Source organism: Biomphalaria glabrata, chromosome 1, assembly GCF_947242115.1.
Source record: "Biomphalaria glabrata chromosome 1, xgBioGlab47.1, whole genome shotgun sequence".
NCBI classification, from domain to species: domain Eukaryota; kingdom Metazoa; phylum Mollusca; class Gastropoda; family Planorbidae; genus Biomphalaria; species Biomphalaria glabrata.
The window spans coordinates 68,641,385-68,658,118 of NC_074711.1; the positions used below are offsets into that span (position 1 = coordinate 68,641,385).

The 16,734-nt window shown below is 34.6% G+C and overlaps 1 protein-coding gene across 4 annotated transcripts in view; it reads right to left on the bottom strand.

Moving 5' to 3' along the window:
- The window catches only part of LOC106072355 (kiSS-1 receptor-like), a 184,674-nt gene that overhangs the window by 11,612 nt on the left and 156,328 nt on the right, over window positions 1–16,734 (bottom strand). For all 4 annotated transcript variants that reach the window (XM_056010554.1, XM_056010529.1, XM_056010539.1 and 1 more), the window contains 2 exons: window positions 5,767–5,914; window positions 224–359 (listed from right to left, as the gene is read on the bottom strand). In XM_056010554.1, coding sequence (XP_055866529.1) covers window positions 224–359; window positions 5,767–5,914 — 284 coding nt within the window. The remainder of the gene's footprint in view (window positions 1–223; window positions 360–5,766; window positions 5,915–16,734) is intronic.

Here is a 16,734-nt window from a genome sequence, read left to right on the forward strand (position 1 = left end):
TGATATAGTCAATGTACTAGCAGAGTGGATAAGTCTATAATAACGCAGTGCAGAAAGGTTCATATTTCGCCAGGTTCGTGGCAAACTTTGTGTCACGGTGCCCCACTATCTTTTCTACTTCCCCAGACCTGCTGAATTCCGTCTTGACAGGTCTGGAGAGAACAAGCGCATGGCCTGTATGATAACAGGGTTTCTGTCCAACGCTACATATATAAAGACTTACCGAACCAGATGACTATACATATAATGACCGCTACTCTGGGTGTCCGACTTTTCATGGATTTGATGGGATGAACTATGGCAAAGTAGCGGTCAATGGTCATAGCTGTCAATGTTAAACAAGTGGACAACAAAGTCACCTGAGAAAAACAACAAAATGAAAGTCATTCAAGGTTTGTTTGTTGGTTAGTAAAATGTTTGACATGTTTCGGATGTTCCTTCAGAGTGCAATATAATGTACATCCTATCGCTAACCTCCCGCAGGACGATGGCAGTGGGCAGGGTATGAACCCGGGACCATCGAGACCACCGAATTGCAGTTCAACGCTCTAATATGAATAGTAACCAACAGTCTGCTTATCCATAGATACGTACTAGATCATTGATTCGAGCACTGTAGAGTTCTATTTGTTAATACGTTTTGATATACAATTTCTTAGTCTCTCTTTGTTTCTTTCCTTATATATTTCTGTCTTTCTATCTGACTCTCTCTCTCTCTCTCTCTCTCTTTCTCTATCTGCACAGGTCTATTTGTTTATCGCTTCTCACTGTTTCTAGTTGATAGCCATTGTTTAAAAAAAAAGCTGTAGTGGTCTATGCACACTCAGAGTTTTTGAGTTAGAAGTTTGTATAGCAAAAGATGACAGTATTGCGTGGAGACCAATAGAAAACCATGCACCTTAATTGATGTCTTCGTGATCTGGTTGTGTTGACATTTTGATTTACAAACAGATTCACCAATATGGGCGTAGGATGAGCCTTGCTAATGTATTTGGAGCTTAGAGCAGATGTTAAAGATAAAATCTAACAAATGCATTAGACAAGATCATGTCCACAAGTCACATAATCGTCTATATACCCACATGCACAGGAAGAGCGCATTTTAGAATGTTGAGGCATTACGCAATTTGTCACTATTGGCTATTTATATTATTGTTCGTTTTGATAAAAAAATATTGCGATGGTCTCCTAAAGGTGCGAGGCTCTGGACGGTCGTACACTTTGAACACCCCGAGTCTGCGTTCAAATAGCCTGACGTCACATACTCAGACATTGTGATGGAAGGGTTATAAGGCTTTTTCTTTTAAATAATAATAGTAATAATAAATGGTATTTCATAAAATGTTTCGCACGAAATTTGATAAGACGAAAAAACCATGTCACAAGACTGCCATTTAATCTCTTTACCTCAATCTCAAACATGGACTTCATTTAGTACTTCTGTCTAATAGATCTTACAGAAACAAAGACCATTGAATTTTGGAACAGTTTAAGAAATTTATAAGTATTATATTATTTATTTACCTCTTTTATAGGCCTACAATTCATTTTGCTCTTTATAACTAATGAATGTTAAATTTAAAAAAAATGAACATTTTTTTTATCCCGCTCCTGATATAAAAATTTTTTGTTCGGTGATATAGAGTAGTTTATGCTATTCGAAGACTTATAGGCCAAAATGTCAAAGTTTGACTTTGACAGCGCATTATTTGACAATGGTTCCACATGGAACAGAAAAGGAAGTATCAAAATGCTCTTTAGTTTCAGGAGAAAAAGGATGACTTCTTATATTTGTTCCCCTAACCTATATTTGTTGTTATAGTGTTATATTTAAGGTCAAAGAGGCCGTGTGTTTTCATTTAATTCAAACAAATGTGGCACACATTATTTGATTCCACACACCATAATTTATTTCAAACAGTCTCTATATTTTGGCATCAATAAACTCATTTTAATTCTATATTAACATTAACTAAATGTTAAGATCCCCAGGCATAGCGCCTCACATGAAATCATTAAGATGCTTATGAATTATACATAAATACGAACACAAAAAATATAAATATGAACTCACTTATTCTACCAAAATTAGGTCACTGGGATAATGACTTCTACATCGACCTTTAGACTTATTTTATGTTTGCATGACTAGATGTGTGTTGAATGTTTGTGTTTTTGTTTATTAATGTAATACATTTCTAACACAGATGATCTTTTGCAGTATAGTACAGGCTAGGATGGCCATTCTTGCCTAAATAGCTGAGTCCTCTATATTCTATCTATATAAATCTAGATCTATCTAGTTAGTCTAGATCTAAGCATTTAACTTCATTCAATGTATCAAGCTCACGCAAAACATTTGCCCACTTATTCTCTATAAAGAAACAACAACAAACAAACAAATATAATATAAGATCATTAACAATGATGTCCGAAACTGGCTGTTTGAAATAAATTTTGGTAAGAAAATCGTAATTTAATACAAACACACTATTAATTTTTGTGTTTGCATAGAATCAAACAACTTGGCTTATGAATCAAATAAATGAGCCCCAAAAACAGAATGAATATTGCCGGTCTCATTAGCATAGACCCTAGGAAGAGGTAAAGTCATCCGGGTAACATAGGAAAAAAGAACAACCTGAGTTAGACATTTGCAATTTTTTTTTCTTACATAAAAAACAGCTAAATGGAAGGAAATAGGATCAGAATAATTTGAAAATGGACAAGCACATTATACAGCGCGCTAGTTTCATATTAAAAATATAAAAAAAAAAAGATTTAATGACCACAAAAACAGCGAGTGTTCGAATTCATGTAATGTCTGGATTAAATAAACTACTAGATCCAATCATACAAACCATGGGCGTAGCCAGGGGGGGGTTCTTGGGGTTCAAACCCCCCCCGAAATGAAATCCCCCCCCTTGGAGGGGGGGAGTCGGAATTTAGTGACTGATTTTTTGCTTTGATTTTGTTTATTTTAGGTGAGATTTCAATACTAAACCATCACTTGCCCTAGCACAACCAAAGGGGTTTTGAGTTTAAAACCCCCTACCAGGGGGGTTCGAGTTTAAAACCCCCTACCAGGGGGGTTCGAGTTTAAAACCCCCTACCAGGGGGGTTCGAGTTTAAAACGCCTACCAGAGCGGTTCGAGTTTAAAAACCCCTACTAGGGGTTTTGAGTTTAAAACCCCCTACCAGGGGTTTCGAGTTTTAAACCCCATACCTGGGGTTTTTGCAGTTAACTCCCCCTCTTCTATAAAACAAAACAAAAAAAAAATGCAAACGAAAATCCCCTAATTCCAAGAGCACAGTTAAGGAAGATTTTGATTTTAAAACCCCGTCTAAAATTTACGATAAACCCCCTCTTTAATATAAAAAAAAGCTAATTACGCAGTCAAAATGTTATGAGCGTAGCTAAATGGGTTTTGACTCAGTTTTGAGTTTAAACCCCACTTCAGTGGGGTTTGAAGGTAAAAAATACCTCTTTTTAAAAATAAAAAAAAAAGCAAATTATACACTAAAAATGTTATGAGTGTAGTCTATGGGGTTTTGAGTTTAAACTCCCCTCCAGTGGAGTTTGAAGCTAAAAAGTACCTCTTCAATATAAATAAAAGAAAATTACTCACTCTAAAATCTATGAGCGTAGTCAAAGGGGTTTTGAGTTTAAACCCCCCGCCATCTTCAGTGTAAGAAAAAAAGCAAATTACGCACTCAAAATGCTATGAGCGTTGCCGAAAGGGTTTTTTAGTTTAAACCCCCATTCAGAGGGGTTTGGTGCTAAAAATACATCTTCAATATAAAAAAAAAAAACAAATTACACACTAAAATTATTTGAGCGTAGCCAAGCCAATCGGGGGTTTTGAGTTTCTTCTACAGATGGCTTTTTTTTTTAAAGTTTAAAACCCCTCCAGATGGTTTTGAGTCTAAGATCCCCCTACAGAGCATTTTGAGGTGGAAAACCCCCAACAGAAGATTTTGACGATAAAACTTCTCTTTTCGATATAAAATCTAAAGCAAACTACTGTCACTTAATTCCAAGACCGTATTCAAGAGAAGTTACACATTTTTACCAGTGGCAGGGCTCCATTAATAAACTGCAGTGAATAGTCATCTACCGAAATCGAAAAACACTAAATATAGCTCAACAAAGATGGCTAAGACAGATTTCAGGAGTCAGTTATAGAGATCGGATCTAAATCAAGGAAATCCTATGCCGAACTGGGAGTCGACCCCTTAGTAAGATTGTGAGAGAACGACGCATGAGGTTTGCGGGACATGTTCTCCGACAAAATGAATTACGCATAAGAAGAGTTGCAATGATATCCTAGTACAACTTGACGCCACTCATTCATGGAGGTCCTCATGGTAGGTGGGAAGAGGCTTCAGACATTACCAGTGACAGATTTTTATGGAAACTGCTTGACGTCAAATGCTCCGAACGGCGTGGGAGGGTCTAAGTCAGTAAGAATAGCACATTAGGTTTTTGAAATAAAACTTTTTAATAGCATTAAAATGGACTGTAGATACCTCAGAATATGCATTTTGTTGGCTTTCAATACCAGAAATAGTGCTTGGCGGCGGGGCTTCGCCCCGCGATGGGGAGCTCCTAGCGCTCCCCCAGACCCCCTATGGAAACAGCTTGATGAGGGAGGGTCTAAGTCAGTAAGAATAGCACATTAGGTTTTTTAAATAGAACTTTTTAATAGCAGGAAAATGCTCTGTAGATACCTCAGAATATGCATTTTGTTGGTTTTCAATATCAGAAATAGTGCTTGGAGGCGGGGCTTCGCCCCGCGCTGGGGGAGCTCTTAGCGCTCCCCCAGACCCCTTTGCTAGTAATGTCGGGGAATCTAAAATTTTTTCACTAACTCATGGAAGAACCTATTCTAGGGCACAATAAACGTCTTCCGAAAGAATGAAGGGTCAGAATGTAATAAAGATTATGTACACACACACACACACATAAATACATATAATTTTTTTCCCGGGGGGGGGGAGAGAAAAAAATTCACCCCCCCCCCAAAACCCCCCCCGAAAAAAAATCCTGGCTACGCCCATGATACAAACAAACAAAAAAAAAACAGTAGTCTAGACAGATTTCTACACAATTCGATGCACAAACTGTTCTTAAAAGTCTATATGTTTATTTAACTGTCTAGTGCAGGGGTTCTCAACCTGTGGGTCGCGACCCCTTTGGGGGTCGATTGACGATTTGCCAGGGGTCGCCTAAGACCATCGAAACAATGAATTGATTTTGTCTATTTTTCTGTTGCTGTATGTGTGTTTGTGAGGGGGGGGGGTCGCGGCAGAGTGGGGGATTGTAAAAAGGGGTCGCCGAGCCTAGAAGGTTGAGAACCGCTGGTCTAGTGAATATAATCGGGAATTTCCACTGACGTAGGTTCAAAATATAGATCGTCTAATCTCCAGACCAAATTTAATATTTAATTAAAATTAATATGATTATATTTTGAAAACTTATTGCGTCAAATCAGAACTATCTCTGTGTGAACAATTAGCTAAAAAGGATATAAATAAATTGTCAAATTTCTAACAAAAAAATCGTAGGAACTGTTTTCGAGATCAGAGTCCAGGTAAATCAGGTTTCAACTTTTATATTCCTGAACCCATGAGAGTTTACAAGCTGTGAAAGGAATCGTTTAAAAAAAAACACACCAGGTTGGTATCACACAGACAAAAATATATCTGAAGCTTAACTTATACACACATGAAACACACATGTATCTCAACGTGACTCCAACTTACATAAGAGATATACTGGTTAAATTTACACATGGCCTCCCCGTGCTGCCAACTCTCAGTCACAAACGCTGCGGTGGTGATAGGGACCACAATGACGATGAAGGCCAAGTCTGCTAAAGCAACGTTGATAATGTAACAGTTGGTAGCCGACCTGTGGAGGTAACAGGTTTTATTTAGTGAAGTACCATTTTGTAAGTCTTACTACTAACTGATATTGTCATTATAGTAAACAAATAGTTATATCAGTTTTATTTTGACAACTTTTCATTCTCCTATCGAGCAGAACTGTCGCACATTAACTCTAGTTTCCAGACAACGTATTTTATTACAATTTAAGAAGGATCATTTCTATAAAAAGGGAATGGACTTAGAGAAAAGTATTTACTGTTATCACTAGAAATACATGCGCTTCAGGCAAATTCTAATGTCCTATCCTTAAAGATATTTGTCAATAAACCTTAAATACATGAAAAAAGGAGCATAAGGATTTCCTATCATTAAAAATACAATTTTTATTTCTATTCCACTTTTTATTCTTCTTGGATTATCAAATAAATTAATGAAGCAAAGAAACATAATTAAAAACATAACCTAAATAAAAAACAACAACACATAATTTTGTTTAATGAAATATTTCTAATTTTTATTAAGAATATATATATATATATATATATATATATATATATATATATATATATATATATATATATATATATATATATATATATATACATTTTACATACGTTCAAGCTGTCTACAAATGACGGCAACAGAGCTCTAAAATAATTTATATTATTTGAAGTGGTACAGGCATGAAAAATATCATTTATTAGTTTCTTTTATAAGCAATTAAGTATCTAAAATAAAAAAAATAATAATGTTCCAATCAATTATCTTAATTGATACAATAGAGGATACCCGCAACCCCAAAAATGCATATAAAAAAAAACAAGGAACATTAAAATAAAAAAAAAGTTTAGTTTTATGAGTTTCTCCTTTTTGTGTTTCAAAGAACTACAAACCGAGATGATCTGATTGCACCATTACAAACAATATTTCTTTATCTGAATGGTACTTGAAGTCGATCCAATAGAGTGGGGGAATAAAACCTAGAAACTAGTTACAATTTATTTTTGAACAGCATTTGTTTCTTCTAGCAAATGAAAAACTTCAATATCCTAACGAATAGAGTTTTATTTGGATGTACAGCTTTGTCCATACTCCATCGTCTTCTCCATGGCCAATGGCCCAATGGTCGTAGAAAGTTGTGTTTAATGTTACATAATTAAATATGATAGCACCGAAACCTTGTTTGAAACAAAGTAATTTAACCTTTTTATAACCCTCTTTTTTAGGCATTACCAGTACATTGAAACATTTCAGCAGTTTATAGGTCAAGGTCAATTCACGTGGTTTCTTTTTAGTAGCAGTAACCTTGGTTCACACCATTAGTAGCAGTAACCTTGGTTCACACCATTAGTAGCAGTAACCTTGGTTCACACCATTAGTAGCAGTAACCTTGGTTCACACCATTTGTAGCAGTAAGCTTGGTTCACACCATTAGTAGCAGTAACCTTGGTTCACACCATTAGTAGCAGTAACCTTTGTTCACACCATTAGTAGCAGTAACCTTGGTTCACACCATTAGTAGCAGTAACCTTGGTTCACACCATTAGTAGCAGTAACCTTGGTTCACACCATTAGTAGCAGTAACCTTGGTTCACACCATTAGTAGCAGTAACCTTGGTTCACACCATTAGTAGCAGTAACCTTGGTTCACACCATTAGTAGCAGTAACCTTGGTTCACACCATTAGTAGCAGTAACCTTGGTTCACACCATTAGTAGCAGTAACCTTTGTTCACACCATTAGTAGCAGTAACCTTGGTTCACACCATTAGTAGCAGTAACCTTGGTTCACACCATTAGTAGCAGTAACCTTGGTTCACACCATTAGTAGCAGTAACCTTGGTTCACACCATTAGTAGCAGTAACCTTTGTTCACACCATTAGTAGCAGTAACCTTGGTTCACACCATTAGTAGCAGTAACCTTGGTTCACACCATTAGTAGCAGTAACCTTGGTTCACACCATTCACTAATATTGCACTGAAGTGAATTCTGTTAAAAGCGGTGCACTATGTTTACATATCAGAAGAACCGGATACTTTCACGTGCACTGCTGCGTTGTCTCTTGTCTTAGTCCTACAACAAAATAGGGAACAACTTCTGTATCGGCCCAGCACAATGAAGTTGTTTCGTAAGAGACCTTTTACTGAACCAGTATACGTTATTCTATAGAGTATCAAGGCAAAGTAAGATACAGCCTGAAAATTCCAGACATTTAAAAGAATCACGAATTTCTTACTTTGACGGTGACAGATATACTATATTTACTATATTTACTATATTTAGTTTACTGGAAGTACCTAAAGACATTAAGTAAAAATATTATAAATATAGATTCAGTACCATAATAAATTTAGTAAAAGTACTGTTATATATTTCGTGAAAGTACCATTATAAAGGTATTATGGAGATTAGGTAAATATGTTTCGATAAGGGAATCTTATTATGTAGTACATTGGCATTTATTTAAAATATTCTTGTTTAACCTGGTGACCGGAGTGCTCTTTAAATTATTTTTAATTAGCACTTCACTTTTAGCCTGTTCTAAAGCTCACAGATTAAATTTCTTACTGATTCATTGCAAATAAAGGCAATGTCTTCGATCCGAAGATTAAGGATACGGGCAGCATTTCATATGACTACGCAAACCCAGTTGCGACCTGCTTTTTTTCCCGCATGACCTGCAGAAAATGCCGTTGTCCGCTGGCGGCGCATGACAAATGACAAAGGCGAGTTCAAAGTAGGACGTCGTAACAGAGGTTTCCACCGAAAGAGGTTTAAAGATCGACTCTGGTGCCATTTCGTCCTCATTGGAATAGAGAAAATTAGCTGGCAGAATATGGCCCCCTGAAAGAGACACCTGAAGAGCTATCACAAAGCCGAGGATTTCACATTTGAGACCCATAGAAAAGCAAATGTTGATTCATTGTTTATGACAATCCGAAAAAAAAAGGAAATAGTTTGAGAATACCAAAATGTTGTCAAGTCCAAAAAAAAAAACAAAAACAAAAACAACTTTGTGCACTCCTAGAATAAGAATCTAAAATTGAATGGAACAGGTCTAGATTTAATTATAAACTTAAGAAAAAAAACGTGACTTCTCTTTTCTTTTATAAGAAATGTGTCATTACATCATAATTTAATCATTTCGAAGGAATACAAAAATTATCTATGTGGAATATATTTTTGTAAACATTAAATTTAAAAAATGCACATGAGGGTAGGCTAGATTCTTGGAAAGGTACTAACTTTGTGATAGTTTGAAAGGTACTAACTTTGTGATAGTTTGAAAGGTACTAACTTTGTGATAGTTTGAAAGGTACTAACTTTGTGATAGTTTGAAAGGTACTAACTTTGTGATAGTTTGAAAGGTACTAACTTTGTGATAGTTTGAAAGGTACTAACCTTGTGATAGTTTGAAAGGTACTAACTTTGTGATAGTTTGAAAGGTACTAACTTTGTGATAGTTTGAAAGGTACTAACTTTGTGATAGTTTGAAAGGTACTAACTTTGTGATAGTTTGAAAGGTACTAACTTTGTGATAGTTTGAAAGGTACTAACTTTGTGATAGTTTGAAAGGTACTAACTTTGTGATAGTTTGAAAGGTACTAACTTTGTGATAGTTTGAAAGGTACTAACTTTGTGATAGTTTGAAAGGTACTAACTTTGTGATAGTTTGAAAGGTACTAACTTTGTGATAGTTTGAAAGGTACTAACTTTGTGATAGTTTGAAAGGTACTAACCTTGTGATAGTTTGAAAGGTACTAACCTTGTGATAGTTTGAAAGGTACTAACCTTGTGATAGTTTGAAAGGTACTAACCTTGTGATAGTTTGAAAGGTACTAACCTTGTGATAGTTTGAAAGGTACTAACTTTGTGATAGTTTGAAAGGTACTAACCTTGTGATAGTTTGAAAGGTACTAACCTTGTAATAGTTTGAAAGGTACTAACCTTGTGATAGTTTGAAAGGTACTAACTTTGTGATAGTTTGAAAGGTACTAACTTTGTGATAGTTTGAAAGGTGCTAACCTTGTGATAGTTTGAAAGGTACTAACCATGTTTTCTTTGTTAAATGGAATGTATTTCAAGAAACAACAAAATCTTCATTTAAATATAATTTAGGAACTTTACAAATTGAAGAAATGTTTTATTTATTTTAAAAACCTTGTAAAATTTATGTGAAATATTTTCATGTTTTATATACTACGAAAGTTTACTTCATTTTCGATCTTAGAACACCCAACCCTAACTTCCTGTTTCTATGCCACATTGTATGTGGGACATCAACTTCCTGTTTCTATACCACATTGTATGTGGGACATTAACTTCCTGTATCTATGCCACATTGTATGTGGGACATCAACTTCCTGTATCTATGCCACATTGTATGTGGGACATTAACTTCCTGTATCTATGCCACATTGTATGTGGGACATCAACTTCCTGTTTCTATGCCACATTGTATGTGGGACATTAACTTCCTGTTTCTATACCACATTGTATGTGGGACATTAACTTCCTGTTTCTATGCCACATTGTATGTGGGACATCAACTTCCTGTTTCTATGCCACATTGTATGTGGGACCTTAACTTCCTGTATCTATGCCACATTGTATGTGGGACATCAACTTCCTGTTTCTATGCCACATTGTATGTGGGACATTAACTTCCTGTTTCTATACCACATTGTATGTGGGACATTAACTTCCTGTTTCTATACCACATTGTATGTGGGACATTAACTTCCTGTTTCTATGCCACATTGTATGTGGGGCATTAACTTCCTGTTTCTATGCCACATTGTACGTGGAACATTAACTTCCTGTTTCTATGCCACATTGTATGTGGGACATCAACTTCCTGTTTCTATGCAACATTGTACGTGGGACATTAACTTCCTGTTTCTATACCATATTGTATGTGGGACAATAACTTCCTGTTTCTATGCCACATTGTATGTGGGACATCAACTTCCTGTTTCTATGCCACATTGTATGTGGGACATTAACTTCCTGTATCTATGCCACATTGTATGTGGGACATCAACTTCCTGTTTCTATGCCACATTGTATGTGGGACATTAACTTCCTGTTTCTATACCACATTGTATGTGGGACATTAACTTCCTGTTTCTATGCCACATTTTATGTGGGACATTAACTTCCTGTTTCTATGCCACATTGTATGTGGGACATCAACTTCCTGTTTCTATGCCACATTGTATGTGGGACATTAACTTCCTGTATCTATGCCACATTGTATGTGGGACATCAACTTCCTGTATCTATGCCACATTGTATGTGGGACATCAACTTCCTGTTTCTATGCCACATTGTATGTGGGACATTAACTTCCTGTTTCTATACCACATTGTATGTGGGACATTAACTTCCTGTTTCTATACCACATTGTATGTGGGACATTAACTTCCTGTTTCTATGCCACATTGTATGTGGGGCATTAACTTCCTGTTTCTATGCCACATTGTACGTGGAACATTATCTTCCTGTTTCTATGCCACATTGTATGTGGGACATCAACTTCCTGTTTCTATGCAACATTGTACGTGGGACATTAACTTCCTGTTTCTATACCATATTGTATGTGGGACATTAACTTCCTGTTTCTATACCATATTGTATGTGGGACATTAACTTCCTGTTTCTATGCCACATTGTATGTGGGACATCAACTTCCTGTTTCTATGCCACATTGTATGTGGGACATTAACTTCCTGTTTCTATACCACATTGTATGTGGGACATCAACTTTCTGTTTCTATACCCCATTGTTTGTGGGACATTAACTTCCTGTTTCTATACCACATTGTATGTGGGACATTAACTTCCTGTTTCTATGCCACATTGTATGTGGGACATTAACTTTCTGTTTCTATGCCACATTGTAGGTGGGACATCAACTTCCTGTTTCTATACCACATTGTATGTGTGACATTAACTTCCTGTTTTAATATCACGCCATATTTATAAGACCGAAAGAGTTAAATAATCAAAGTAAGTTTATGAAAAGCTGTATAAGTAAACGATCATTGTACTATTACCAAGAAACATAAATATTGGTATAAGTTAGCACTTGTACATAAGCCTTCAAACTTCCTCTTTTGTGAAATTGCACCAATCAGGTTCGATCTATCTCATCACCATTCACGTTGTATCTCCAATTTCAATTACAACCTTATTAGCATTATTTCTTGTTGCAAATGGAAATTACATTAGCTTGCAACACAATTATTTTTTTACACCTCCTTGTGGAATGAAATTAACTAAATTAGCGCTAATTAAATATTTGCTTTAGGCTCAGAACAGAATAAACACCCTGCCATGGGTGTATTAGAGAAAAATTAACATGTAATTTGAAATATAGCCAAAATACTTTTCTTTTATTCGGCGTATGTATAAATGAACTGTAAATTATAATCGTATTATCTAAGGAAAGAAACAGCAATGAGGAGGGAAAGAAACTAAATATAGCAACAAGAAAAAAATTCTCTTTAAAAATACAAAGCTATAATTAAGCATAGTTTTTTCAATTAGTTTGGATCAGTCATGTAATTAAATTTGTAATAGATCTAGACTAACAATAAAAAAATATATTTATGAAAAAAAAGGGGGAACAACCTGGATTCGAACTCATGGCTCAAGCCGACATTGTAACCACTCTGCTAGTGAAGTGCTTATGAACATAGAAGATTCTATATTTATCTATTGTTTCTATAGTCTTGTTGTATTTTATGTTTGTTTTTTATTAAGACTCAGCTTATACTACTACTTCAGTTTGGTACAATTTCTTTCCCTTGTTCGAGATACCCTACAAAATAATTAATTACCTATAGCTAATTAACTAATGCGTTAATTTTTAAAAATTGATTTTTGTGTTTTCAGGTAAAGGGTAACTAACTGTGTTTAGCCTTCTTGTTTTCCCTGAATATTTCTTTTCAAAACAGCAATTGACAATAAAAAATGTTTCTTTGCATCTTGAGTTTTTTTTGTGTTATTTTAGAGAAGAGAGGGTAAAGTTATAGCCCGTCCCAACATTCCTATAATTTACTTTCACACTTTAGATGTAAATATCGAAATATTTTAAGAAAGTAGATTGATACAAAATACATTGCAATTCAGTCCAAAATAGTACATTGTATACTTTCTAATCTGAAAGACTATCCGTGACAATATTTAAAAACAAAATACTTTTTTTTAAAGGAGTAGAGGTTTTAATTCTCCTTGATCACAGATTTGAAATGTATCCGATGAGACTACAAAATGAACAATAATACACCATTAAGATTGACATTAGGTAGCTACACATGCCATATCGCAGATAGATATCTTTGTAAAAATAAAACAGATATGTATTTTTTTTAAATTATTAAAATAATTTTAGTTAATAATCTGTAAGATCATACACACTGTGTTTATTCTAAATTACTTTAATTAAACACAACGATCATTAGATCTAAAATAATTTGGCCTATATTCTTAGATCACGTAATTACATGTAGATCATTGAACTCGGTAATTAAGATCTGAAACTATTTAGCTCTAAAATAATTAAGCTCTGAGACGATTAACGTTCAGGAAATCTAAGGTCTAAGGTCATTAAACTCTGAGATCATTAATATCTAAAGTATTTAAACTAAAAGAGTTTTAAACTAACTCTTAAATCATTAAAATATAGTATATTGAAACAATAAGTTCATGGGATAAAAAATACACCTATCATTAAACATTGGAATTTAGATCATCAAACGTTTAAATGATTTACACATAAAGATAGCGATTTCTAAGAGTATTAGAGTTTAAGATTCAAGATTATTCAATTCTAAAGACATTAACCTGTAAAGCACATGAGTTTCGAATTTTCTTTCCAATGTTCCCAGCTGTTCCCTCCTGTCATTGAGCACATGCCAGCCATTACACTCTCAGTGCACAGGATGCCAGTGCAAGACACCAGGTCCTGACCTAATTTTCTCAACTGACATGTAAAGCCTGCATATCATCTATGTAATTTTGTTCGTATTTTCGCTGTTTCCAGCTTGCCTTAACCCCTCCGTACCGTTCCCCCAACACTCATACATCTTTTTGTCCCTAGAAAACATTTATTTAGAAAGATGTTAAATGCTAACAACTGTCTTTGGAGAAAACATGTCAACACACAAATGGTTTGGTTTCATTTGTCCATTTCCTTTTGTAATTTAGTGTTAAAATACAAGGGATGTAAGAATTGAAAATGTATTTATAGAAATCTAACATGTATAGCTGACTGGTTATGTGATTTTTTAGACTCTTTTTTTGTTTTTGTTTTTAAAGCATAGACTAAAACACAAGTTAGTTCTCACTAAATATATTTTTTTCCAATAATACAATTATAAGAGTTGGTTTTATCAATGATCTTTGTAAAGGCAACTCGAGGAATGTTTTCCTAGATAGTTTGCTAGGAATGATAATACAATTGAAGCTCATGAAAATTAGAGGATAATTTAAATCACAGTATGTGAATTTTAGAGGATAAGTCAAATCCAATTTGAATTTTTTAGAGGAAAAGTCAAGCCGAGTTGGTATTTGAAGATACGTCAAGCACAGTTAGTAAGTTTTAGAAGATAATTCAATAAGTCATTATGTACAGAAATATTTGGTGGATGCAAATTATGTATCTAAATGTGTATCCGTGTTGTGAGGGCACTTGAACATGCTTACTCTATTTATGTATAAAAAATTGCTGTTTGTTCTAAACAAAGGACATGCATTCCAAAAAGTTTATTTTAATTTATCAAAATGAAATATATTTTGGGTAAACTAGTAAGATAAAGTAGGAATTATTTCTTCATTAAATAATATTTGTTTGACCTTTCAAGAACGAAATAGACCTCAACAATGTCATAGGGTTTCAATTGTTATGCAGTTATATTTATTAGAAGTACATGTTCTTTAGTTATAACGTAGAGAGGACTGTTCCGTACCTCTGTCAGCATGCATCCAACACAAACATTTTATGGTCCCCAATTATTATAAATGAAAACCATGTTTCTTAAAATCCAAGAAAGTACGTGTACACTTCATTGGCTGAATCAATCTGTATATTTGTATCTATTTATCTATTTATATTATTTCTAAACTTTTTTGTTCAGGTTTACAAGGCAAAGACAACTCATCGTTTGCTCATTTGTCCCCATGAATTATGTCACCCGGTGTGTCAATTAACTCCCTTGTGAGATTTCAGCCTTGTCTTAGTCTAAACCACAAAGTCATTTTGTCAGTTCCACTAGTGCTGGAAAACTAATGACTTGTGCTCAATGTATCGCTACAATCTGATGCCATCATTAATGTCCAAATCTTGAGTACGTTTAGATATTCTCACGTTGACTCTAAGAGGAACATCGCCCGGAACCATTGCCGGAATACGGAAGTCAGAAGTGCTACTCCATTTAATTCTGTAGAAGTTCATTTTAATAATTTTTTTTTTATGAACTGAATCTTGTCAAGAGACGAGCTCAGCTCTTAGAGATTAAACCCCCAGGCTAATCATTTAAAAAAGCATTTTAATTTGCCAAGCCAATTAGTACATTTTTTTTTGTTAGTCTCGTCACAAATTTTGTATTTCAATGTAAAATTAAATTGTTGACCTTGAAGTTTTATTTTTTTTCTAACAGTATAAAAACGAAAAAAAAAAAATGAATCATTCAAATAATTAAAAAAAACAAACAAAACACAATTCACATAAATCTGTGAAAAGTGAAAATTATCACAAAAGGTTAGGGTTAGGGTTAGGCTAATTGCAATATGTTTAATCCTGTTTAAAGGCTTGAACAGAACAGAACAAAAACTATTTTATTCCTGACTCTGTCAGTATGTTCCTTTTAATTCAGCGTCCATGGAACATGCGACAAAGCACGTTGCCAAAAGTCCAATATGCGCTTGGCTTTGAGATAAGTAAGGTTTTTAAAACAAAGAAAATGTCTGAATTCTACATGATGAAAGACCAAAGTTTTGGTCACTTACCTAGTCAAGTACATATTTAAATGAGCAGGTTATATTCGTCTATTGTTAGTTTAAAATGATTCATGAGAAACCTAATTCTCTACATTCTTGTTTTCATTGTCACTGTGCTGATTTCGTACGTTTGAATTATTTCGTGTTTCGGTTACTCTGTTTGTCCTGGGCTTATCTTTTAATAACTCGCTACTTCTCTGGTACTTGGCGTAAGACTGTTGTCATTCTTTAAGCTTTGACATCCGAGCCTGACAAAGCATCTGACTAAACTCATGCAGCTAAGTGCTGCCCTCCTGTTGATTTCTGCCTTCATGACTAAAATCTCTTGACAGAATATTTCCATAATTCGCCTTGTTAAACGACTCAGCTTAATAGATAATCGATAATCAGCCAATCGAATACTTCGTGACAGATATTAGCCAATGAAACACTTTCTAAAAGAGCCATTGTAATTAGTTGATCTAGAAATAGAATCATTGAGACTGCTAAACATTTCCTGCTCGGTCTGGTCTTCATGAAGATTGCTGGATACTTTATGGTTTTATAGTCAAGGAATTGCTTTTGTTTTGTTTTTAAATGCCTGAACAGAAAATTAAAATTATATTTTCTTGAATAATGGTATTTCTAGTGAACAGACCACGACCAAGTACAAAGGTGACGATGCTGTATATTTAGTTTATTCTATTACCTCAAGTGATACATTAAGGATGGAAGGGGAACTAGAATGTCAGACAACAGCGAAACATTTACTTGGGTCATCTTATATCAGCTAACAGTTGATATGTTTAATAATAAATTTAAAAAAAAATACATTTTAGAAATCTTGAAAGTAACCA